Source organism: Coloeus monedula (genome assembly GCF_965178545.1).
Source record: "Coloeus monedula genome assembly, chromosome: 7".
Lineage (NCBI taxonomy): Eukaryota > Metazoa > Chordata > Aves > Passeriformes > Corvidae > Coloeus > Coloeus monedula.
The window spans coordinates 5,527,231-5,553,775 of NC_138787.1; the positions used below are offsets into that span (position 1 = coordinate 5,527,231).

General features: G+C 41.9%; 1 protein-coding gene across 5 annotated transcripts in view; it reads right to left on the reverse strand.

Annotated features, from left to right (window-relative positions):
- Positions 1 to 2,795: 2,795 nt before the first annotated feature.
- DIP2A (disco interacting protein 2 homolog A) overlaps positions 2,796 to 26,545 on the reverse strand; it is an 81,775-nt gene continuing 58,025 nt past the window's right edge. For 2 of the 5 annotated variants that reach the window (XM_082285381.1, XM_082285380.1), the window contains exons 18-38: positions 26,271 to 26,410; positions 19,952 to 20,088; positions 19,364 to 19,444; positions 19,038 to 19,165; positions 17,937 to 18,051; positions 16,610 to 16,811; positions 16,375 to 16,484; positions 16,155 to 16,235; positions 14,996 to 15,119; positions 14,615 to 14,736; positions 14,187 to 14,298; positions 13,861 to 13,970; positions 13,621 to 13,751; positions 12,918 to 13,086; positions 11,538 to 11,708; positions 8,964 to 9,025; positions 7,085 to 7,142; positions 6,308 to 6,382; positions 5,546 to 5,720; positions 4,107 to 4,230; positions 2,796 to 3,781 (exon numbers count right to left, since the gene is read on the reverse strand). In XM_082285381.1, the coding sequence (XP_082141507.1) occupies positions 3,529 to 3,781; positions 4,107 to 4,230; positions 5,546 to 5,720; positions 6,308 to 6,382; positions 7,085 to 7,142; positions 8,964 to 9,025; positions 11,538 to 11,708; positions 12,918 to 13,086; positions 13,621 to 13,751; positions 13,861 to 13,970; positions 14,187 to 14,298; positions 14,615 to 14,736; positions 14,996 to 15,119; positions 16,155 to 16,235; positions 16,375 to 16,484; positions 16,610 to 16,811; positions 17,937 to 18,051; positions 19,038 to 19,165; positions 19,364 to 19,444; positions 19,952 to 20,088; positions 26,271 to 26,410 (2,680 nt within the window). In that variant the 3' untranslated portion in view covers positions 2,796 to 3,528. Of the gene's footprint in view, positions 3,782 to 4,106; positions 4,231 to 5,545; positions 5,721 to 6,307; positions 6,383 to 7,084; positions 7,143 to 8,963; positions 9,026 to 9,444; positions 9,475 to 11,537; positions 11,709 to 12,917; positions 13,087 to 13,620; positions 13,752 to 13,860; positions 13,971 to 14,186; positions 14,299 to 14,614; positions 14,737 to 14,995; positions 15,120 to 16,154; positions 16,236 to 16,374; positions 16,485 to 16,609; positions 16,812 to 17,936; positions 18,052 to 19,037; positions 19,166 to 19,363; positions 19,445 to 19,951; positions 20,089 to 26,270; positions 26,411 to 26,545 lie in introns of those variants that run through there. The other 3 variants (XM_082285383.1, XR_014226586.1, XM_082285382.1) reach the window with 3 other exon arrangements.

Here is a 26,545-nt window from a genome sequence, read left to right on the forward strand (position 1 = left end):
GCTCCAAGATGCTGTTGTCTCATTATGTACAGTGCTTTTAAACACAAATCACATTTTGCAGGATCAATTTGTGTTTGTTTCCTAAATCTACTGTTGGTACAAATGGTTTCCATAGGTGCCTCACCTCTCTTGCCTTTTCAAACAAAATATTTACCTTCTTTTAAGAGACTACAACTTAATTTACTTCCATAAACAAGGAAGTAATTAAAAGCAGGTGCTTTGGTCAGGAACCCTTGAAAGTAATTAAAAAACCTCCCAGAGCTCCTTTCCAAGATGGAATGCCATGTAACCACAGAGTGTTGTGCACACTGTGGGCTGATCGTGGGCCCAGCAGTCTGACCCATCTGCTATACCCCAAAGAAGTTTTTGCATTGAACTTTGTGTCAGAGAAAGGAAACCACCTGGAAACACACTCTGGAGTAATGTTGGTGAAGCACATCATTTTGTCTGGATAAAAGTTAAACCAGACACCCTACCTCCCACGAGCCACATTGCAAGAGGGACAGGAAAAACAGTTTTATGGACTTTTTACAGCCTTTCCAAACTGCTGCAGCTGTTGGAAACGATGTAACTTTAAAAAATTTTAATTAATGGTATTATTAAATTTTAATTAAACAAAACCAGTATATTAATTATAAGCAGTGCGTTAATCTTGTATCACTTTTACCCAGCATTTAGCAAAGTTGTCTTAAGTTACTTTTATGGGAACACAGCTTGGGAAAATTACTGAGACAAAGTTTTGATAAACTAACTCTGATATGCTTCAATGAACAAAGCCTAGGAGAGAAAGATGCATTGTTGAAGCTGGACATCTGGAATGCAGAATTTATGGACTACAAGGACATTTTGCAGAAACCAGAAGAGACTAACAAAGACCATGTCTGTGTGTTGAAAAGTCCCTACTGGAGGAAACAGATACTAAAACCCCTAAAAATATGGACTAATCAGCATGAACAGCGAGGAATCAATAACCAATAGAGGACAGTATACTAATAAATGAAAGAGAATTACACAATTTAAAACCAATGAACATTAATTCGCTTGCTAAAATGTAGGAATAGGTGAAAAAGTTTTCTATCAGTGTCTGGGTAGAAGCTAGAATTTTGTCAGCCACTCACAAACCCTGGCCAGGAATAAAGTACTGCCTCACTCTCCAGCACTACAAAGACACTGTTAGAGGGTTTTCTTTACCCTGACGGTTCCGGAGGATTTCGGCAGCACAGCGGCTGCTGTGGGTTAGTCGGATGAGGTTGCTGGAGGGCATCAACCCGGTCCTGCTGTTTCTGCTCGTGCTTTTCCTTTTCAGCTAGTGCTTTCTCCTTAGCAGTCATCAGCCTAGACCTGGCATCAGGCCTCTTTCTGTCTGGCTGGTGCCTCCTGCAATGTTTTCCAAGGGTATAAACTTGGGTGGATGTCCGGCTGCAAACCAAGCAGGGGAATCGCCAGTCTGTGGCTGGAGCTGGAGCTTAGAGGCCCTGGAAAGGCTTGGCCACGCACAGAGCAGCTGCTTAGTGGCACCATGGCAGTGACATCATACCAGCCATGCCCCACCAGCCCCATGGCAGTGATGTCATACATGACATAGTGATGTCAGCATTGCAGCATGGCAGAGGTTCAAAACATAGGAAATTCAGGACCATCCAGGCTTTACAACTGCTTTACCTGCAAAGCAATTGTAGCAAAGCTTTGCAGAAAAAGCTCTTAAGGCATTAAACCATCTGAAATACGTGTGGGAACTGTGCTAAGCCAAGGTTTTGACCTAACAGCCTAAGTTTCAGCATTCATCAAGTCAGATTGGCAAGAGTTGTTTTGAAATGTTTAATAAGCTTTTTGTTTTACTTTACAAGGCAACTTGTCTCACTTTCAGCAGTATCTCAATACAAAAGTCTTACAATGCTTTATTTGCTAAAAAACTACAACATGGAACTGGAGTTTAGGGAGTTTTCTCCTTTTGCCAGCTGTTCTGGCAGGAGGGGTATTCCACAGCCCGCTGCTGGAGGCTGCTGCACTCAAACACTAAGTTACACAAGTTCTGTACATAATTACAGTCAGAGTATGCAGCTGTATTATAAACCACAGGTAAACACCATCATGGCCCATAACTATTATAGAGGAGAGCTTTTTCTTGAAGATTTCAGAGTTTATTTGACCATGGATAAATCTGATATATCAGGGGACTGACATCCATCTTTCTTAGGCACTGATCTAGGCAGAACTGCCTTGCAGAAAAAACTGCCTCTTTTTCAAACTTGTGCATTATTAAAAAAATTTTACGTAGCTCTCAAAGTCTTTAACAAATCTATAAAAATAATTATTTGCTTACCTTCAAACACAGAATATTTGAATAACTTCTTATTCTCTTTCTGCATTAGGTTCACTGCAGTATTAGATCAGGCAGAAACTTCAAAACCTTAATTAGTCCAACTGTGACTCAACCAACTGGATATTTTAGCCTGAACAAAAGAGCTTAAATACAACTCCAAAGAAAACAAAGGAAGTTTGTACCACAGCAGCTCAAGCTAACTAACACTGAATAGATTTTCCATGATGGGGGGAAAAGTTACTATTTTAGGTTTTAGCACAGAATATTCAGGGAAAACATATTGTAGGCCCATGCTTTGTAAACATTTGTAAAAATCATTCAGACACTAGTGGTTTTGGAACGGATTTTCAAATCCTTGGCATTATGCAGGGCAGGAATTAACAGCTAACACTATGAAAACAAGCAACTTTACCATGGCGTTAGAAGAGCAAGAGCACTGAAGGCTCCTGCATCAAGTACTTAAAACTGGGTATTACTTTGTATTTTATTATAAAGTTTATAATACCATTACAGAGTCCAGCATGGCACCGTAAGTAACCTTGTTACAGTATTTGTTTTTGCTTGGTACAAAAAAGCTTAACAGCAGCATAACTGTTACATTGAATCCGGGATTGGAACAGGTTGGCTTCTTCTGAATAGGGATGAGTCAGCGATTTAAAATAAAAAGACTGCATTTTTAAATCTCAGAGATGTGCAAAATTCCTTTCAGGAGAGAATGTGGTAGAGGTGTGTGCAATGTTGAAGGTTATGTCCCAACCCCGATACTGCCAATATATTGCAGTCATGTGGAGGGTGAACTCTGGATCGTTACTCACGACTTTGGGTGCAGTTTCCAGGAGTCCTCCTCACAGCTGGTGTTCTCTCCTCACCCCATTCTATGTCCTTTTATGCAGTGCATCAAGTACTGACATTCATAATTATTCTCGTCCCCTTGCCCCCCCAAAATAAAATTGGTCCATGATAGTTCTAATAAGCTTCCTTCAGGAATTCCAGTAAACTCTCTATCCTAAGACAGCTGTGACTGTTACAGTGGGTTTATGAAAGCAAATGCAGTCCAGGAGATGAAGGTCTCTATGTAAAGGGAAGTATCTCCATTTTCCTAAGGTCTTCAACAGCTTTTAAAAACACAGAGCATGGATTCCGATGTTATTATGAGGAAAGTCCCTTGGATTTTGGTGCTTTAGCCTTGATGTGATTTGCTGTTTTCACATGTTGTAAGCAACATAAATAGGATCCAACTGATCAGCTAAAAATCCATCTCTCAAGTGCATTCGTTGTTTCTCGCCACGAGAGTTGATGGGTATGACCCCGGGATCCACGATGACCACGACACCAACGATGAGATAATGCTCCTCCAGCACCACGTTGGTCACCAGTGCAACCAGATCCAGCGCTTCCTGCTCTGAGCCTTCCAGCTCCACCACCACCACCAGCAGGTTTGTCCATGTAAACACAGCACTGTTGGCATGACACACATGTTAATGGGGAGGAAAAAATACCTAGACAAGTTATTAAAAAAGGTTATTAAAAGAAAGACAAGACCTCCCAAAGCTTACAAGTAAACCTGAATGCTCTGAGGCTGGAGAGGACCTACAGCCAATGATATACATAACTCATTAGGCCCAAACGGGAATAACATGCGTGAGAAGACACTGTCCATGAAATCCTTGAGATGTGTTTACCACACACACATGTGTACATTCTGACACAGCCAAGGAAGTTACAAGTTCTTCTGCTTTAGAAGAAATAAAGTGCTCCAGAAGAATAATGCTGAGGTTCTTACCATTCTGCAATGCTCTTATGTGCCCTGATTACAGAGGTTTCTATGTCAATGGGGTGGTATCTCATTCCTCTGAGCTCCAGTGTTTCATCCAAAGAGCCCACGACATACAGGGCATCATGCCTCTCTGCAATACAGTACACACATTTCAACATCATCACATCTGCAGGACAAACACAGTCACTCGTATGTGCTTATTCCTGACGTTCTAAGATGTTCCCAGTGCTTCCTAGGGGGAAGAGTCTGTAATACAAGCTCTATCATTTGGAGAGAATGAAGAGCTCATGTAGCACTTTTGCCTATTGACTCCAAGCAACTGAAACCACACTGAAAAGAATTTCTGGCTCATCCAGTTCTGTCCTTTCTCTCATGTAATGTGACCTCAGTTCATAAACCCAAGCAAAGTCTGCCATTAAAGCATCTTTTTGTTCCACTATGCTTACAAGAGAAATTTTCTTCTCTGATTGACACAAACACTTTTCCGATTTCCAAATCTATCTTCTTTTTTTCCTTTTAACATCAGCTTATGCCCACTTGTCCTCATGCCAGCAAAATTCTACTCAGCTCCTTAAGATCCCACAGTTTACACAATAAGAACAGCCTCTCCCCAGGCTCAGCTCTGCCAGGTGAAATAAACAAAGCTCTCCTAGACCCTGCCTGAAGGACACACTCTCTGCATTCATCCTGTAACTCTTGTTCAGTTCAATTTTGCTTTTTCTTTGTTAACTGTTTTAGAGTTCTGGTCAGTTGTGTCACTGGAGGTGAAAATCATGCTGGGAAGCTGTACTTCATGTGTACTGTATGTTAATTCACCGCACAAAGCCTCTTAAAAGCTAAAGGACAAGCAACATCGTTCCATGGTGATAAAAACCTCTACGATAGTGATTTTTCAGAAAGCTACAAGGCACAAAAACTTGCTATCATTATCCAGTGGCAGCAGTCAGGACACTGACACTATTAATGTAGACACCATCATTCATTTATGTCCAATCACAGAAAACCAGCAATATACGTTTGTTATTAAGTTACAAGCACTCAAACTCCTTTTTTTAGGATGTTCAGAGATTTATTTTTTAAAGTATATGATAATCAAGAGCTGTATCTACTTTGTATTCTGTCTCAACAGAAAACACAGCAGATGGAAGACAAACTTTTCCCAAATTTAGACATCTTGGCTTAAATAAAAAAAACCCCCAGATGAACAATTTATTTTCTCTACTGGAAAGTTTCTCCTCTAGACCTTTAATGTTCGAAAGACTGTAAAATCACTGGTGTCTATGCATGTCCTGAACCTGCTAAATGACAGAACATCTCCTACTTAATTCAGGAGTCTTCTGTGATGGAAGTCAGCATAAACTTGCCAAGACAGCCTTATCTTTGCTGGCTCGGCTTTCCCAAGGAGCCTCACACAAGTACCCCTGTAGGTTGGTGTTTCCTCTCACCTCCACTGGCATCCGTCAGCTCTGTCCTGCGCAGGAAGCCCAGGTACCCAGTGCGAGCCCACATGGTCTGAGTGTCCCCAAAACTCAGGCGAGCAGTAAAGTGATCAGCGTGCAGTGCTTCTTCTCCATACACTGTGTAGTAACCAGTAGCATTGTGTGGGCTACTCACCCATATCTAGGGGATAAAACAAATCCAAACTGGAATAAACATAGGTTATTTTGCCAGACACAGACAACATCATTAATTGATTTAAAAGATCTGTTTCACAGACAATTTTGACTACTCCAAAATGCCAGTTTTATTGAAATCATTAACTTCCGACCAGAGAAAAGGAGTTTTGTATACATGTAATTGGGGGATGGTAAAGGCCATAAAAAAATGAACCAGGCATTTCGCTTACTGGGAAGGAGCACCTGCTAACCTATTAGCTGGGCATCTTATTACACAACAAAAGACGCCTATAAAACAAAGGTTAAACCAAGCAGCAAATTACCTTTTGCCGCTGCCCAGTGATGGGAGTACATCCCTACCTGTTCAAGCTGCCAGGCAGACACAGTCTAGTGCCCTGGTCTCACCTGGTGCTGTGAAGCCACATGTGCAGGAATGCAAACAGTGCCAGCCCTCTGAGGGGTTCATTCACATGCCACACCAGGGTGATCCTGGCCGTCCCACTCAGGGGAAGAAAGGCATTTATCTAAGAGGAGGTATCAATGTATCACATCACTACTGATAAACACAGTACAAGGGTACCAAACCTTTACCTCTCCTAAATGTGAGTCTCCCAGAGGTCCCTTGGTTTCTGTGTGTGCTATGATGACCTTTACTCCTGGGAGAATCTTGAATAAGAAGCAAATAGAAGTTAAGAAAATGAATTAATCAAAAGAAAAATTAATCAGAAGTCAACAGTCTGTGCTTCCCTTACTACTCCTTTCTGCACCACAGATACCAACCATCTCTTTCTACCACTATTATTTAACCTGTTAAATAATTTTAACTCTGAGCAGCCGTTTTGCAGCTTCAGCATTGGTTTCACACCTAGAAAATAACTTCAGAAAGCCTCAGATTTGTTTCAGTGGTAGCAACTTATCCTATTGCTTCATGTCCTGCACCTATCTTCACTTTAACTACTCAATCATAACATGCTCTCCTGGACACATTCTGATTAGCCAAGCTTGTCCCACATGTTCTTTACTGAGATCCAGGTGATGCAGCTCCCTGCTGAGGTGAGTGCCATGAGGATATAATGAGTGTCATAATGCCTTTAAACTGAAAGAGGAGGTTTAGATTAGATGTCGGGAAGAAATTCTCCCCTGTGAGGGTGCTGAGGCCCTGGCACAGGGTGCCCAGAGAAGCTGTGGTTACCTCACCCCTGGAAGTGTCCAAGGCCAGGTTGGATAGGGCTTGGAGCAACCTGGTTTAGTGGAAGGCGTCCCCACCCATGGCAGACAGGGACTGGAATGAGATGAGCTTTAAAGTCCTTTCCAACCCAAACCACTCTGTGATTCTGTGAGGAGGAAGGATCACACTCAGTCTCTCACCTTCCCAGACTCCATAAGTGGCAGACTGTGTGGAGAACCTCTCTCCACCAAACGCACCCTGAGAAAATAAGAGGATACATTTGTACAAGGCTTTAAGAACTGTTGGAGGTTAAGATTTTTTTTTTCTCTCAGGGAATTTTCTCCCATCTGTTGCCTAAGAGATGATAATGACTGGTACTTAAGAGAGACAAAAGATATAGCCATGGAGGAGGGGGAGGGGTGCAGCTGGCTGCACTCTCCTAGCTGAGGGGCTTTCTCTTGGGAAGGGTAGAGATACCTTGAGATTTTGGCTGGGGGGTCAGGGGCTGGGCTCAGCTTCTCGCTCTCACTCGCTCTTGGATCGGAGGGGACCAATCTGCGGTTACTGTGGGAAGAATTTGCTGCCACCGTGGAGTTCCACCTTTTACTGCTTCTACCGTGAGTGAGGCTTTGCTCGTAAGAGCAGCTGTTGAACTGGGACTTTAGTAACACTCTACCTCAATGGAAAAGGACCCTCACCATCTACTTGGGTGCCCAGGGGAAAACCCATGACCCTGAGCCCTGAGCCCCTCTGAGTGAGTCTCTCCTAGCTGCTTGTGGGAGCCCAGCTGCCGCTGCCCAGCCCTGCTGTCTTCTGCTGCTACTTCAGGTTTTTCACTACACTTCACCCCGATACCCCACGTCTGCCCAAACCCCGCAGTTCCTGCTAAGGCTGTGGAGTTTCTGCTACATTTTGTTTGCCACCCCGGGGTGTGCCTGTCTCTGCCGTTCCAGCTGCTGCTCCAAGGTTCCCGCTACAGCCCATTCTGCCATCCTGAGGGGCATCGAGATCGGCTGCCCCTGTGGGTTTGTAAAAGAAGCCCCTTTTCCATCCCTCCCGCCAGCTCGCCCGCCATCACCCACATGATGAGAGAGAGGCGCTCGCGCTACAGCGCCCCCTGCAGGCGCGGGGGAACCATTGCACCCCCTGCCCGGCCGGGAGCCACCAGCGCCCCCACCGGCTGTGACCAGAACTGCACCCAAGGGGAAGGTGCCTGACAGCTGAGAGAGGCTGGCACTGGGTTTGTTTGCTGTCGCTGCCATTGTAGTTGGTTGTCTGCCTTGTTATACATACATACAAGTAAAGAACTGTTATTCCTTTTCCCATATCTTTGCCTGGAAGCCCCTTAATTTCAAAGTTACAATTTGGAGAGAAGGGGGTCATTGTCTCCATTCCAAGGGAGGTTCCCGCCTGCCTTGGCAGGCACCTGTCTTTCAAACCAAGACAAGAACTTAAACAGAAGTGTTCTAGTATATGCACTGCTACCCCAACCTTAGCTGCACTGACTGAGCTGCAATGAATCACCCAGTTACTCTCAGTTATTCACAACTTAAGTTTCTAGCTGTCTTCTAACTTCCTTGTTAGCATTCCCACAGACCATGTTTCCTTCAAGAATCTGTAACTCTGCTCTCTGGAAAGATGAGTAACTTTTTCCAAAAAAGCCTGAAGGTTGCAGTCCCGCCAGGATTTTAAATTCACCTTCTTTTCCGGATTCTCCTGGACCTCTGCTTGTCACACTGAGTCATGGCAGAGCATCAGTAGGAATTACAAACAGTAAAGAGCAAGGAGCCTAACTGGAATTAAGTGACACAGTGCAGTCCAGGGAAGGCTAAGGGAACAGAGTTGTTTTGGTTTGAAGGGAAAAAAAAAAAAAAAAAAAGACTAAGGGAGACTCTGTACTATTTCCACTACCTAAAGGATTGTGAGAGAGCAGATTTCTTGGAATTGCACAGCACAGGGATACAACACGGCAGGGAGTCAGTTGACTGCTGCCAAGGATATTTCAGCAAACCAGCGCACTGAGGCTGAAGTTTCTTCTCCACGGCCATTGAAGAGTTAATGCTTTAACACAGACTGTACCTGTCATGTCGAAGTGCTCTCATATCTACATAGACTGTTGTTGGATCTGGTCCTGCTGTTCCCTAAGAATAAGGAAGAAGAAACAAATTCAACAGAAGCCACGACATCCTGCTTTCATTCTCACAGCCACATAAATTCACAAATTTCTCTCCCTTTTTTACTGACACTTATAAAGCACTTCCCTAATGTACAAGAAATAAAGTAGCCCCCCTTTCTACAGTGACTACTGTAGAGCCTTTCGTTTTTTATGGAATCAGTCAATGAATGCACAAGTGAAGTATGTGGGACAGGTAAGTCTAAGTTTTGGAAAATTTTTAAATTTAAAATCCAGCTTTTATGATTTTATTAGAGTAAGCACCGGCTCTAAAACCCACACAGCCAGTGCAAAAGAATGTAAGCATAAACCTATGTGGGCCTAGTTCCTAACACTGCAGAACCAGATGGACTTTAGGATGTGACAAGCACACATGCATCACTATACCTGTTCAGCCAGCTTGCCCAGCCTGTTTGGCTGACAGCAGGACCACAAACAGAAGTAACAGAGGCCATCAAAGTGTGGGAAACAGAGAGAAAGGGGAAAAAAAGAAAATACAAACAAAGAGGCACTAGAAACATAAGATACACACAGTAAGACAGAAAACAAAACTTACACTGTTTTAGAATGAAAAGAAAATTTCCATTTCAGATTATTTGAGAGCTTGGCACTTTTAGGTGGTTCTTTGGGAAACATGCAAGTCACAGATAATGAACAAAAGAGGGCCAAGGCAACTCATACATTGCTTTATAATAAATCCCTTCTCCCTCTGTAAGACTATTTGCAGCTTCAGAATACCACCTCAGTGAACCAGTTCAGCAGGGTTGGAAGACAGGTATTTATCTGCCTGCTAATTTGTATAAAAAATTTAATCATTCATTTACATTCATTTAAATCCAATTTATTAAAAAATGTCTAATACAGGTATCACTTTGGAAGAAAACCCTTTCCACTAAAAACGGGTTCAAGAATGGAAAACAGAGATGAAAAAGGCATAAAATTAAGGAGAAGCTTAACTGCCCATCAGTCCTGTATTCCTCACAGGGTTTTTTTGGAGTCCTTTTCATGCTGCCATTCAGTATTCTGCGGAAAAACTGTTTCTCCCCCTTTATCCCAAACTGGCTTTTGAAATTTTTATTCACACAGGCAATTTGGAAAGCTATTCTTTCACACCTGACAGCTGAAATGTTTTATTCAATGAATTCAGAATCTTAATTTACAGTCATCTTGATTTCATGTGTATTCTTCCTGTTTTTCTACCTATTGATTCATAAAATCACTCTGACCTTATTTCATTATAACCATTTAGCTTGGTCTTGTTAAAAATCTTTTCTCCTTTAAATGTGAAAGAAATTAGAGAAACTAAGGAAACATTTGTGAATGGCAACATATTTAGGTAACTCATGTTCCAGAATATCTCTATTGTAGGAAACCCAGAACACTCTAATATATTCTGAGAGCTAAAAAGGCTTTTCTTCATCTAGTGGGCACCAGGAAGAAGAAAAAAGGAAAACCGAAAGTTTTGCAGAAGTACAGCTGCAATTTTCATAGAATCCTATTTTATTAAGTGTAATTTATACAAAAAAAAAGGACATTAAATTTACAATTACACATACTTAATCCATGTGCTCCCTAAGATATTCCCCACATACAAAGCTACATACTGCCTCATCTGAAACCTGAGTACTTTATTTATTAACTCAAGCATCCTCCAAACCCCAGGGTGCTTTCCCATTTTCTAGTCCATGCTTACTTAACACCTGATTTTTCAGGTAAGTTTTGGAATATATATATATTCATATATTTTTTTAATCTCCTGACGGGAAAAGAAATATCTCATTAAGCAAAGTTAGACTTCATCTGGTTAAATTACACATAAAATATTATTATCAGCTGAATACTAAACTGTCAGAAGGTGTTCTGACCCACAGCATGTCATTATCTCCAGACTGTAAAGCAGGGCTGAGGACTTTATGGGCATATCCTCCCTCTCAAAGCTTCCAATTTTATACTTTTAAGTAAAAAAAAAAGTCCAGCTCTCACACAAGGTGAGACAAAAATATTTGCATGTTGCTAATACTCATCTGAGATCTTTAGAAGTCAAAAAAATCTGCCAACTGTGTTCATTTTCCTGGGTCTTATTTGCAGAATTCTGTCTTCCATTTAATTCCACATTATACAAAACAAGACAAAATCTGAATCAGACAAAAGCTGAAACAGCACTGCTTGTAACATGCAATATTTATGAATCGGAAGTTGTTTATTTAATACTGCTCCTGCATAGAAGGAAGGAAACAAGTTTCTTAGTACTGACCCTCTGGATTGGAAAAGCAAATCAATTGGTCAATTAGTACAGAAAAGTGAAATTATCATAATCAACATCATATTAAACATCTTCTTAAAAAGCTTATTTAACTTGGTGATGAAGCAAGCAAGCAATGGATATCTAGTTCATTAGAAAAAGAAATCCATTCAGCTGAACATGATTTTCTACCAAGTTCCCAGAGGTTCTGTGTAAGGAACAAGCAGTTTAATCTCACCTGTAAGCAAATTGCTACGTTGACCCTGCACCCAAAGGTAGTGCTCACTGCACGAGCAGAGAGGCCCAGGTCTTTGAATAACTTGGAGAAAGACTGGGTGAGGGTGATCCTCGGTCTCTCCTCTGCCACCACCATGCAGGTGCGCACGCAGGACAGGTTAACCCCCTTCATCTGAGAGGGGAGAACAACATTGTAACTTCAAAGACAGCATTTCTAGAAATAAACCATTTTATTTGTGCAACAGAAGGGCTTTAAAGGCACTAGAGTAAGACATGAACTGGTTTAACACTACAGACATCGTGTAGCTGCAACACAGGGACTCAGCATTTTGAGCTGAAAAACCCTTGAAATATCATTTTGGCACAGGGCTGGGCTTGCCAGAGACCTGCTGGCACCCAGCACTGCACAGTTTAGGTGTTCCAGACATCATCAGCTCCTCTCAATGTGAATGTGAACCTGGAGCAACTGGCTGTGGGCCAGGATTGCCTTTGGTGAGGTCCAGGGGAACAAAGGGACAGGTTTTTTTTGTCTCTATTGAGAGCACACAATACAGCCACCTTTGTGAAGGAGCTGCCACATTCCCAATGGAAGTCCTGAGCAGCCGAGTTACTACAGCTGTGGGAATGCTCCTTCCTCTTCAAGGAAATTCAATCTCAGTTAAGAGATTTTCCTCAAAAATAAATAGATGTATCAGGGTGCAATTGCTGTTGTTAGGAATCAAAGAATCATATAGCATAACTTTGAGTGGGAAGGAAAGGATTTTAAAGCTCATCTCATTCCAATCCCTCTGCATGGGCAGGGATACCTTCCTCTAGATCAGGCTGCTCCAAGCCCCATCCAACTTGGCCTGGAACCTTTCCAGGACTGGGGAAGATTATACCCATTTTAGAACTCAGCACTTCTGGTATCGAGTGATATCTGAAAGTAAGTCAGACTTGCTGAGTTTTGGGGCGCTTTTTCTTTTGGCTGTTTTGGGTGAGGTTTTTTGTGTTTGGTGGGCCTTCGGTGTTTTTCCTTCTGTTGGTGTGTGTTTTGTCTGGGATTTTTTTTTTTTTTTTGGTGTTGGGTTTTTTTCTTGTCTCAGACACAAACAAATTGATAGGCTTGCTATGTATTTTGCCCAAAACCTCAAAAATATCCAGCAGCACTGAGGTTGTACAAATAACTAAAACTGAAAATGGAAGACTTCTTTTTTTTCCCTCCACCAGAAACACGGAAACTGAATCTTCCGGCAGTCTCAACACTCCCCAAAACTCAAGACATAATGGAAAGCTATCACAGAAACACTTAAAAACTCATCTTCTCCAAGCCAAAATGAAGTATTTTTAGAAAGATACATGTATGTTTATGTCAGTATGTGGAAAAATGAAGCCCACTCACCCGGAGAACATCAGTCTGTGTCCCAAGGCCTTTGGTGCACATCTCCATCACGGAGTATGAGCAGAAGGTGACACGCACTTTGTACTGGCTGACAGCAGACAGCCACAGAGACACGTTGCTCTCCAGCTCCAGAGGAGGGACCAGGATGGACTGGTGACCTGAATATATACTGGGGAGAGGAAGCAACAGGAACATGAAAATTCAATTAAGTAATGCATATGGCATGTTTTAAAAGGCAAAAAATTTTGCAGCTTTGTGAGATGTGCTGCATGAGAGTAGTTATCTGGTTGAATCAAGTCATGACTTACCAGTTTTAAGAAACATTTAACTGCTTCCTTTAGCAGTATTTCTTATTGCATACCAATCTTGCACTGAACACCTTAAAGGTCTTGTCAAAACATATGGTTAATCTCAAAAGACTTTAAAAAGATTTACCTAATCAATGTGAAACAGACAGTGAAGTCCCTCAGTCCCTTCTTTATTTCTTCCTTGAATTTGGTATCCAATTAATACCACTTACAAACCTGAAGTTACTCAAGTAACTAACTGACTTAAATGGATTTTCTTAGCACAAAAGGCGTTTTCTGATCTACTGATAAAAAGGTTAATTTGGGTTTCTTTGACAGTTTCACCCATGTCCATTCCCTGGGGTTCTGGGGAAGGCTGGGCACATGTGAGGAGACCCAGAGCTCCAGAGTCATACCTGCACAAGCACCACAGTGCAAAGCCTAAGCCACAGTAGGGGTCCAGGCAGATGGCAATCTGTCGGGATGGGTACAGCTCACACTGGAGCTTTATTGAGCGACATAAGGCACTTGTAGCTGCGTGTGACATCTGCAAGAGGAAAACAGGAGCTTTCAGGGACCTTTTTCTAGAAAAAGGGTTTTACATATTTCTTTATAAACATAAAGAAATAAAATATGATTATCTCTTGTTACTCTACCTTTACTCCTGCTAATATACCAGTAGTAGACACACTGAAGTCCAAGTATGCCAACGTATCTGGAGATGTAGGTCTGAAAACACTAGCCAGCTTCTTTTTAGGCATATCATCTATTTAAAATATGTAAGTAGAGAAGGGTACCATATTATTTTGGGAAACAAGCACAGGACAAAAAAAATGTATCTTTACAGCATTATCATCAGATCCTTCTTATAGTTTCTGGACAGCTATTTTAATGCAATGCACAATACATCCCCTCAATCAGGCAGTTGTGTAGCAAAATAAATGTATCACTCTTCAAACTATTTCCATTTTGGCTACTGTACCTGTATCCAAAATAGTGGGCCATGTTTTAATATCTACAGCTGCTGCAGCCTCCTTGGACCTGAGCAGTTTCATTATAGCTTGGGTGGTCAGTATACATGCAGACTTACTGACCTGCAAAAGGCACAGCATTAAAACCATTGATAAAACCAGGGAATGCATGCCCAAAGTCATGTCGTATGCATCCAGATGAGATAACCAGTAAGATGAAGAGATGAAGAAAATAATTGGAAACAAATCAAAATAAATCACGACAAGAAAAGACCATTTAAAATGAGTTTCTGAAGAAGTCATTATTGACTCAGCCACAGGACACTGAATATTTATTTTCTAGCTTATTTTACACTGACTGTGACAAAGCAATTCAGCAGGCTGCATCAACCATTCCACACTCCCCAGAATCATGAGGAGAGGAATGTCTCATACCTACCTCTACAATCATTTTGACAGTGGGCAGAGTGGTAGCAAGGTTCTGCGGATGAGGTGGGCGGACAGTGATGGGAACACAGCCAGCGTACAAACAGCCGTAGAAAGTTGCTATCAAGTCTACTCCTGGAAAGGATATTTGTGAAATTAAAGCCATTTTTATCAGAACAATAGGCCAAACTCTTTCATCAAAATCAAAATACACAATGTTATTAAGATGCAAAGATTTGTCACAAGTGTCTCTTCAGATCAACAGACTGCTCCACAACCAGCATAAAATGTTTTGCATTTAAGAGTTAGCAAAAATTATTCCAATCCAATTAATGGACAGAACTTCTTTTCTTGTCCTCTGTGATTGTGGGTTTTGCTGTCTGTGTTGCTTTACCTGGAGGGTAAACCAGGGCCACATGGTCACCAACATTCAGCCGTCCCTTCTCCATCAGCGCAACTGCCACCCTCTCTGCCCTCCTGTGCAGCTGGATGCACGAGGCAGTGCTGGCTACAGTACCCTGCACAGGAGACAAGTGACAGCAGAAACCTTTATAGGAACAGCAGCATCTTAGTGACTTGGATATTGACACAAGAAGGTGTAAACCAAAAGGGTTCCTCCTGGAGACACGTGAACACACCAACATGTAGCACTGTAGCACATTAGTCCTAGCTATTTAAGACAGGCGTTCACCAACAGGTAATTTCTTTGTGTCCAAGTTTTGTGCTTCCTTTTGCAGAGTCTCCCTATCAAGGGTAAAACTTGCCTGAACAACCCAGGAAAGGGCTGCTTCATACTAGAAAACTTCCCTCAAAATCTTATTCACTCTGAGAGAATAAACCATTTTAACAATAACAGTGTTGAAACAATTTTTTTTGCTAAAGCGCAGTATCAAAAGGAAAGTTAGAAAGTTTGAACTATGTCCTAAACTCTTTTGCCTCTCTGAATGAGACCTACAAATCCGTCACTTCCCAAAGACTGCTGCTGGACTTTGTGGAAGACTCCTGTCTGCAGCACAGCACAGAACAAGGCAGATCCAATTTGTTCCTGGGCTGTTACTGTGACTCTATGTGCCATCCTTCTTGAGGGCAGAGCCTAGTCCAGGGCAAGGCATCAGTGTCCCCTGCAGGGTGTGATAGTGCTCCTGGAAAATCTGACTCCAAAGCTGTCCCAGGATTCTCTACTTAGGCTCTAGATCTTCAAATCAGGAAATCCTCCATTTCTGACTTACAGACACCCTTGTTCTCAGGAATGAAGACAGAATCATGGTTTCCATTAATATGACAGAAGCTGTGTTCCAGCAGGAAATGCAATTACTGCAATGTTTTAAGCTAGGCAGAATGACTACTGAAATTCCAGATGTGGAATAAAAGATATGTCATAAAATTCCAGAAGTGGAAAAATGTATGCTGCTTACCACCTAGCAATTTTTGTCTGCTTCATTAAAATAATCTGCAGCATTTCAGGAAAAGACTTATAGAAGGCATTTTCTTAGAATCTAAATAATCCTTTGTTTTGATCTCAATCTCCAAGTGTGACCTAAAGTGCATCTCACCTTGGAATTCAACAAAAGGAAGAGTGGATGATCTGGAGTTGTCTGAGCTCGCCACTGAAGAACATCTGCTAAATACAGGAACTGAAACGGAAGAAAAAGATGATGCTCAGCTTAACTCAAAGTACCTTGGGTTTACTTTCAGCAGAATATCATACCTGGTCTTCTTTCATTCTGAATAAGCTAATTAAAATATTTAATAATACCAGGACCCCAATGTCACCTTTCTTGCCTGGTCATTGTCCTCCAACTGGCTAACATCTCTCCCCGAGGCTTGTGCAATCCTCTTGCCAGCTATGAGGTTTCCTACAATCATCGACGCAGGACCAACATCTGCATTTTGAAAAGAACAGTGCAAAATGAGGAAAAACAACCTAAGGAACAAGCAACAGCTCAGCCTGCAGGTGCCCTGTAAGACACAGGTCTGGCAGAACTAGCACATATTCTGGTTTCCTCACCTGGCTGTTTCTGTCGAGGCTTGGGCAGGTTGGTAACACAGGTGTGGGGACACATCAAGACGTTACAAGGATGCAGAGCACCCTCCAAAAAGCGCTGCTTCGTTTCTGAAATATGAATTCCTCCGAGTGGAGCCTTTGGCAAAGTGTTGGCTGGCACCAAGGCAAGGCAGTACACACCTACTTGGTGAATGCTATCAATTGCCTTCACAGAAATGAAAAAAAAAAATACAGTCCACATTATCAACTGGGATGTAGCTAGAGAAAGAATTTGAATTCAAGTCATTTATAACATTAAAATTTTTACTTGCACCACAATTTGCAAATAAAGGGTCCAATTCTGCACTCACTGAACTCATAGAAGCTGTGCCATGACTTCAATGGGAGCAGGAGCAGACCCAGGACTGTGCCCTCTATCAAGGGGATGCCACCTGCACATCAGGGATTAGGAGAGTCTCTTAAAAGTGGGCAAAAAGTGCAGAGATTTTCAAAAGCCAAGTTATATCACAGCAAATTTAGCATGTATGGCAGAATCACAAAAGCGCAGTAGAACATAAAACTCACAAAATTTAGGAGTGAAGCATCTTTGCTGCCTAAATCTAAAGTGTCTCTTTTAGCTATGACACTTCTAAAAAGAGAAACAAAAATATTTTCTCCCAATACCAGATATTCTCTCCAAGAAGATAAGAAAGCTGAAATTAGACAGAAACCATTATTACCCAACTGCCTTACTCATAAGAGCAAACTTCCCTTAAGTTGCTCTCTGGATCCTTCCCTTCAGTTGTCCCCTTACCAGAGTCTTCCATAATTGATCTCTCCATTTTCACTTCCTTAGAACTGTTTAATTCTAAAAACTGCAAATGAATATCTACCACAGTTTCCCTTCCTCCTGTCCTGCACCCCAAGGAAATAAAGTAAAAAAATTAAGGGAAAAAGTTTTTAATACTTCTTGTTGCAGATCTAGAATAAGGTTGATAGTGATAAAAAACTTTCAGGGGCTGTTCTGATACTTGGCAGTATACTCTTGAATATTTTCAGAGGTAACTCTCAGTATGAAATCAGAAGAGACATGTAGCATTAACCCAAACAAAACCCATCACCCTTAGGACTCTGAGAATCCTAGTAGTAGGAAGCTAAAAAAACATTCTGAAAGAAAGTCTTACTTTTTACAAAATTCTGTTAATTCTCAACCCTGAGAAAAATTAGCTTATTACACCTGTCTGTGGTTAACTGATAGGTTTTGCTTATGGAAAGAAAGAAAAATCTCTAATATTCTCATTTCATGCATCAGCCTTATTCACCTGGAAAGAGAAAAGGACAGACTGACTACCTGTAGAACCCTGCTCATCCACTGAAAACTATCCTCCTCTGAGGCGTCAGGGCGTTGCTCTGCCACAAGCACTATCCGATCATCATGCAAAACGGGCACAGAAAACACTGCTATCCTAAAACACAAAGGACAGAAGAATGATAGGATGCAACACAGGGTGAACAGGGCATGGCTTATCATCCCATGGGAATGGCTGCAACCTCTCATGGCACTGTTTCACACGCACAAGCATTATTCATGCCAGATCATCACAAAATCACAGAAAATTTAGAACCCACGTGGGTTCCTTGCTGTAATTGATTTCTGGTCGGGGTCAGGTGGATTTGCAGTCACCCATGTAGCACGTGTCCAACAGGCAAATTCCATACATGCAGGGGCTGTGCAAACCTAGCCTGTAGACCTCCATCATGCACACTAGACTTGTAGCCCCTACATACGGTATCCCTTCTGGAAGACAACTGTGCCAAATTACTGACCACCAATGCTTACACTGAAGAGTACTTAACTCCCATTTGGGAATTACCTTAGTTTTAGGCTTGTCTTTTCTAGGATAAAATATTAATAATGCCTCAGCCTGGACTGGTTCCAGTCTGAACCCTGAGAGACTTCACTTATCATCGATCTCCATCTGGACATTGGGCCACGGACCACTGAAGAGCACTCAGGTTGGTGATACAACACACTATCTTTGAGGGTCCTTCAGGAACCTAGTTTGTTCTTTAGAACAGGATGCACAGCTCCTCCCTCAGCTACCCAAAAGGCTCGGGGGACAGAGGTGTTTTACATCTGGCATGAGCTTCTTCTGAGTGTCTTAAGAGAAGCTTTGAAAGAAGTTTTATAACAGACTCTTTAAGATCTACCTTTATACTGTATGAAAGTAATTTAAAATCTATTATGCATGAAGCAGGGTGTCAATATTTGTCTTTCAAGTTAGCAGGGACAGTCAAATTCACAACTTAGTGCCAACTTTTCTACAAAACACACATGAAAAAGTTCACATGCATAGCTCCTGTGTATGCTGTGTCACTTGATGACTGACTGTGGGTTAAAAAAGGAGCAACAAAGACCAATCAGCAGTGCTGAAGTTTTCAATACACTCACCTTCCCCGATAGACAAACTTCATGGGTTCAACTGCCAGTGCGGTGGCTACCACATCATCTGCATTGTGCCTGCGGCCGCTAACTGTCATCAAGCCATCCAATTTTCCTACCACAAACACCAAATAGTCCTGAAAAGAAGGAAGGATTAGAAACAGAGCAGAAAAACCTCCTCACTGCAGGCAATACATGCCTGACTCAAGCCAACAGTACTCTTGAGATCTATAGGAGGTCAGAGCCCTGACACAAAATCCTGCTGAATTCAGGGGCATCACATTAGAATTGGGAGTCAGGACAAAGTAGGGCCCTGAGGGCCTGTTCACACTTACAGGGCCCACAAAGCCAAGCAATCCTGTTCTTGTGAAAGGCTGGTCTGATACAGGCATGCCAGCTGCTGTCACTGGGATGGCCTGGAAGAACACAGAAGGATTCGGATACTCACTGGACTGATAAGAACTTTCACTCCTTTATTGCCAAAATACATGAAAGGGGTACCACTGCAAGGAAAAACATGGGCAGAAAGACTGAAATGCCTTCACTTAAGACTACTGTGTTGATTCAGAGCTAAGATAAATTTAAATGCTCACAATAGGCACTATGGTGGACTGTGGAATACAGAAGCAGCTGACTGACTGCAGATGACACCACGTATTTTTGGTTGTAAGAGACAGAATGTCTTGTTATGATTCTATGAATGAAGCAAAGTGTACCTGGCCAGGGCTTTTTTCTAACTAACTAAAAGCCAAACCAAACAATAAAACACACACACACAGACACACACACACACACACAAAAAAAAAAAAAAAAAAGAAAAAAAGAAAAAAAAAAAAAAAGAAAAAAGGGGACCTTTAAGGAATAAATAAGTCTATTTGCAAGAAGAAATACTAGAAATGTAACAATTACAAAGAAATTCAAACCTCAAATACATTCTTGGTAATTCCGAGGAGGCCAAAATACGCTGTCCCACTTGCTCCTGAATTCACACATATTTCTCCAACCTCATCAGCTTTGCACAGATAAGGAGTCCCATCCACCTTCACAACACACATATTGGCTGCAAGGAGTAAGAACACAGAATCAGTGTTAATCTGCTCCAGCAGCTGACACATGTAGTGCTCTGCCATTGACAGATAAAAATTTTAGTATCAATTATTCATCAGCTACAGCAAAAACACAGCTTGTAAGAGAGTTCTCTTTAGCGTCTTGACAGCCTGTGCAATCCATTCTCCAAGATTAAGTTCACAAATGCAGTGTTTTTTTCTTACAGTGCTTCACAGCCTCCACATCAGGTGCAGCTGAATCCTGGCACACTAGACTGAGGGAGTTTGATTTACCACTTAACACGCAAGATCAAGAAAGAAATCAATAAATCTACCCAGGTCAATACAAAATAAACATGGCAAAGCCAACTCTGCAGCCTGCATGGACCAAGAACTATTGGTAAAACAGATTTGTGGGTACATTTTCAAACCTTACAGAAGTCTTCCAATTGTCAGCATCCTAGGTCTGAACAGGTGAGACAATCATTCACCCTACCAATAGATCAACCTCTAAATTACCTTGGTTTCATAAAAATTACCTATCAGAACAAGTAGCAGTTATTAGAAATTGTTTGGAACCATGCAACGATAACCTTGGGTGACCAAGTAAAGAGGTGCTACTCAAATTCTGGTACAGTTGCTGGATATTATATGTGTGAGCCAGATGTCTGGAATTTAAGTCCACAGTATGAATTATCGGTCATGCAAAACCCCACACTTTGCAATTGAGGAGGAAAAAATTAAACTTAATGGTAAATTGGAACTGATGAAATAGTTTATTACTGCAGGAAATACCTTGAGCTAACATCAGAACTCTGTACATAACACTTAAACAATGATGTAAAGAGAAGTGTTAATAACTGGAGAAAGCACAATTTGTGGGCATACACAAATGTACAGCCCTCACTGCATTCACAGACATACAAAAGCCAATGGATCAGCCTGCAGTCCCTAAATGATGCTCCATCCATGAAGCCAAAGGACAATCCTATCACCCTGACCAAGTGAAAAAAAAATACTTACCAGTAACCAATGTATGATACAGGTAGTCTACAGGTACATTCTAACAGCAGGCACAGTTCTGCCCTGCCAGGTTATACTGCAAGGCTGCCCTTCTGCAGTATCTGTGGAGCCTCTACTCTTCCTTCTCCTCCTTTTCCTGCTTCATGTGTGACATACAAGAGAGTGCATCTACCACCATTTCAGTCTCTCTCAACAGCATTGCATCTGAAAAAGAATTAAAGGGAAGGGAAAAGCAGATGGGACAAGAATGTACATGTGGACTGGACGTCACGAAGAACACAGATTCCTGCTAAGAAAGCTTTCTTCAAATGAGTCCACATGTACATTCTGACAGATGGTGACTTGCAGCAGTCAAACCTGCCAAGAAGCATCCTGGCAGAAGATGAGAATCCTGCTGTGCAAAGGACCACACTGATGCCCTACTAAAGACTGGATTCAGCTCTGGATGTTTCAAGACTAGCACAGCAGGAATGCAAGAATAATGCCAGGGGCCTGCACAGCAGAAGGCTGTGACCAAAGGTACCGATGAGGGTCAGGAAGTGCTCTCCTGTTCCCTTTCCAGCGTTTCATAGTGGATCCATACACAACGGATACCATTGCACTGCAATCTTTAGTTAGAACTTCTCTCCTAGAAGCATGAAGCCTTAGGAAAAATACTAAAATACCAGGAAAAAATGCCTCTAGAATCACTGTGGAAGGTATTTGCAGGGTTCCCAGAGAAACCTCATCTTTGAGAAAAACAGCATACAGGGATATCAAATGCAGACCTGAATCTCTTCCTGCTCCTCTAGAAAGGGCAATAGGCATACAGCAAGCCAACTTCCTAGAGAGGATGAACATAAATCTAGACTCTAGAGGTGATCATGAGCATCCAAAGTCAAACATTTAAATTGGAAGAAAACACCTCATCTCAAGTGCACACTGGCACAGGTCTCCAAGAGAAGCTGTTCTGCAGTAGCTGTTGTGCCATTGTGTGACAGACATGAAGCCATGTGGAATGCAGAACTGATGAATATGATAAATTCTAAGGGCTGAGTGGAAAAGAGGTGCTGTTAACTCACAGTCTAAGGAATAAAACTGAAAGCTTCACCAAGTTGTTCTGTAACAACTCTTTCCACTGAGGTAAAGGAACCAGATCCCTCTGCAGTGAAGATGCATAGTTGTAACTGTGAGAACCTAGGCAAATGTTTGCTCAGACATGGACAGAGGAAACAATGAAATACAAAACATCCATGGGCTGGAGACAATGTGAGCCTCCTGACATTTAGGAAATTGGAACCATCTCCTTGAACTTCTAGAAAAGGTACTGAATGCAGTCACAATCCAGAACATGACACTGTTCATTGCAGAAGACCTTGCAGAAACCCAAGATTTGGTCCCAACCTGAAGTTTTCTGCTTGAGTGTAAGAAAGTAGCTGCTGCAGCAGTATTGTTTCTAGGAACCAGCCTTTGTATGATTAGAGGCTATAGGAACTTAGAACTTTTGGATTCAAGAGTATTAGCTCTTGTCAAAGAAAGAACACGAGAAGAATCCCAGTGAAAGAATGGAAAGGATTAGTTGGGAAGTAGAAGAGAGACAAACAACTGCAGTTAACATATCCACTAAGCAATATATCCAGGCTCAAACATAAGGCATAATATGCTTCCAAGATGACAGATAACACAGCAATCACATTCCAGTTGACATGAAAGTTGGAGGCTGAGAATGGGCAGAAGAAAAGAGGTTTGGCACTCCCCCTACCATCTTTACCAGTCCAATTTGAAAAAATGAACTGAATGTTGTTATGAGCCAAATTTAGCAATGCCAGTCTCAGACAGAAACGATGAAAAAAACCCCAAGGTGGTCAACAGGTGGGATAAAACATCATCCCTCCAGGACAGGATTCCAGGGGAATGCATACTAGATTTTCTCTTAAGAATCCCATGCTATCTTTGAGGGGAAGATTCCTCTGTGGATGCTGGCACTTCCCTTGATGGTCTTGTGATGGGCATTCATGGTAGATAATGAATGCGAAGGGAATGTGGCATCAAGAATGGCCTATGGGTTGAACAGCACTGACACATGACATGACCCTGGTGCTGATGGTTCCGTCGAGTAAGATGCCCTGAGCAAGTGGGCTCAGTGTCTCAGAAAAAACAGCAAGATCTGACGAAAAGGAGGGTGAGAGCAGACACTTCATCCATGACCTTTTAACCAGATAGGACCTGAATAAAGCATGTCAGAGACCTTCACAGGTAATGAGATCAAAAGCATTTGGCTTGACCATTTCTGAATTAAATTCAGGAATGTGAGCTCCTATGTCACAAAGTATTTGGAAGACTAGGGCAGAATTCCAAGTTCAGTGGGGATCAGAAGATGGAACAAAGCCTCCAGAAAAAAAATACAAAACCAAAAACATATCAAGAGCAAGACTTATCAGTCAGCAGAGGGGCAATGAACAGGTGGTGGTATGTTCTCTCCTGTATGCCAAACACCAAGCCAGAATGGGCAGGGCACACCCTCCATGAATACTACACATGAAAAAGCATAAATCTTACCAAGTAAGGCACAAGTATCTCCACTGTTAGAATGTACATGCAGACTCATTAGAAACTAATTCATTCATTTCCTTAAGTCATTAATTTTTTTCATTTAGCCCACCCCTGTAAGTAACTGCTAGTCTTTTGACTTTCTTCCTACTCTGGAGGATTTTTTAAGAGACAAAAGTTATCAATTATCCTTTATAATGAAATCTATCATGTATCTTCTGACTTAAGGAACATACAGAGAAATTTCTGCTGGAATTTTTAATATGTGGATAAATTGAAGCAAATCTGCCCTAGATTCTGACAGCCCAATGCTAATCAGAGTTTTAACGGAGCTAATGAATTAAGTTGCCCAAATTCTGCTTAACTTACAAGTAGTTTTACCACTTACAACTGTATTTTCAAATAGCAACAGCCATCAATTACAAGTCATATCAGTCTGAGGCACTTAATGGTACACATTTAACTGTTCTCCCCTCACACAAGTCACTTTACACTTCTTACTCACGTAGAAAGTTACAGTAGTGTTATCACTGCCTCCCAGTGGCACACTAATCCAGATGGGTCCCCTAGATTTGCTAGACAATACTCCAAGGAATTTGGACAAAGGAGAAGGGTTTTTTCACAGATCCCTCCGACTGTGCAATCAGGCATTTCATAAGGACAGGGATGTATTTTTTGACAACTCATAGTGAGGTGAAATTACTTACCTGTAAGCATACAGGAATGTTTCCAACATCCTAAGGCAGACTTGAACCTGCCACTGAGCAGATGCTCTGTGGAAAATTAACCCAGGGGACTTACAGCTCCAACAGTTGAATACGAAGAGTAGCTGCAGGCAGCTTTGTGCCTTAGTGAGGTCAAGCACACTTTACTGTGAGAGCAAGCTGTCGAGCAAAGCCAGGGGCATCCCTGCGTTGGTTTTGCATGGCCTGGTTTTTGGTAGTGGGAGTGCCACAGAGGTGGAGCCACATGGGATAAACTGATCCAAAGAAAGATTTCAATTGATCCTGCATCTAATACCACTTTTTTGAACAGGAGCAAGATTGAGTTTAAGCTCAGTCAGTTCACTAAGGATTCATGACTATCAGGCACACAAACTCGCTCCCTTCATGTCCCTGTGACTAACCCATAAGCTAAGGAAAACATTGGGAGCACAGCTGAATTTCTGCGAGGTTTCAAGAGGACAGCAGTAGTGTGGACACCCTGAACAGACAGCAGCAGCAGCACATGCCATCTGTATTCTAGTAGAAGCAGAAAAATCACTATTTTGTTGAGACACCGACGCCAGTCACAGAATCAGAGAATTGATTAGGTTGGAAAAGACCTTTAAGATGAAGTCCAACTGTGAAGCTGAAGTTACTACTGCCTTTCTTGGAATTTATTATGGACTTTCAAAACAACTTCAAATGGTCTTAATACAAAACAAAAACTTCAGAGAAGCCACACAACAACCAAGCAACTTCTCTGCTTCATTTTGGTATGAAATGCAGAGCTTCTGCTCAGTCTTCAGCAGAAGGAAACTACTGAATTTAAGTTCATTAACAACAACTAAGCCTCTGACTTTAGGGGAGGCAAAGGGCTTCTGGGGGTAATAAGGAAAATTAAAGAAGACCAATGAGACTTGCACACTATGGCTGAAATTTTCATCAGCAGAGTGAGAAGCTGTTGGCCTCCTCTTATTTGTATCAGGGGCTTTGGTTTACAGAGAAAAGGCTGTTGCTGAAAACACACAAGCTGAGTCTCCACTTTACCTTGAATAAATGCTCTAACAGAGTACGGGGCTTTAGAAACACAGCTCTGCAAGGCAGGAAGTTCATACGGAGACCAAGAATAGCAAAGCCAAAGGTGCCAAGGGCATGACCAGAATCAATGAGGTTCTATGGTAACTACATAGTAAACTTGAGGGGTGAGGAGAATTACAAAAAATCTGTATTTCATCCTCTCCAAGCACACCAGAGCAGGTCAGGACAGGGCCTGAAGTCAGTAGGACAGACAATGCCATGGAACACTACACTGCCAGCCTAAAAGTTGGAGTAGATGGCACCAAGTGTCCAGTCCTTCATCCCACTGTTCAGAGTCTTAGGTCTGGTTTGGCACTTTACTAACTTTCTTCCGAGTGCTCTCCCATCCAAATGCAGCTGAGTCTCAAATGAGAATAACAGGGATGAGACAAAGTCTCTTCCGATTCAGATAATAGGCTGAGGAACAATACCCAGCTCTACCTAATTCAGGAAGCACAGTGTGGCAAATAGGTGTCGTTAGGAAACAGGTAAATCCAGGTCACTCCTGATCACTTTCTTGTTCTCCATGTGCATGAGAAAATAGTTTCCAGAATTAGTTGTTCCACCACCTTCGCAGGGTTTGAGATGAGGCCCCTTTCAACTGAAATATTCTATTCTACTCCATTCCATTCCAAAACCTGTTCTGCAACAAGCCAAAAGCATTTGCCCATACCAAAACGTAGAGTCATTCAGATTTATTGTGCATGAATCTGTAATCATCATGTGTTTAGGCAATGTGTCAAAACATAAGTCATACCTACCTTAAAGGCATTTATCATTTCTATTTATTCCATGCACACAAGTGTAATAGTAAAGATAACTTATGTGGAATATGCTGAAATCTACACAAAACGCTTTCCTACCTCCAGGCATAATCTGCCCAACATCCTGCACAGTTAACACCGACAACTTCTCCTCTGTATCCACTCTGATCACTCCGAAACTCAGACAATTCATGGATAACACTGCTTTTCCTGGAGGGGGGCCACCCAGTTCAGAAGGTCTGGAAGATAGAAAGTTCAGTTAGATATGAATCAACAGACCAATATTGGTGATATGGTCACTAAAAACATTGTGCTGGTTTCTCAGGCTTGGTAAGCTTAAGAAAAATAATTGTTTCTCACTTTACAGAAACAAG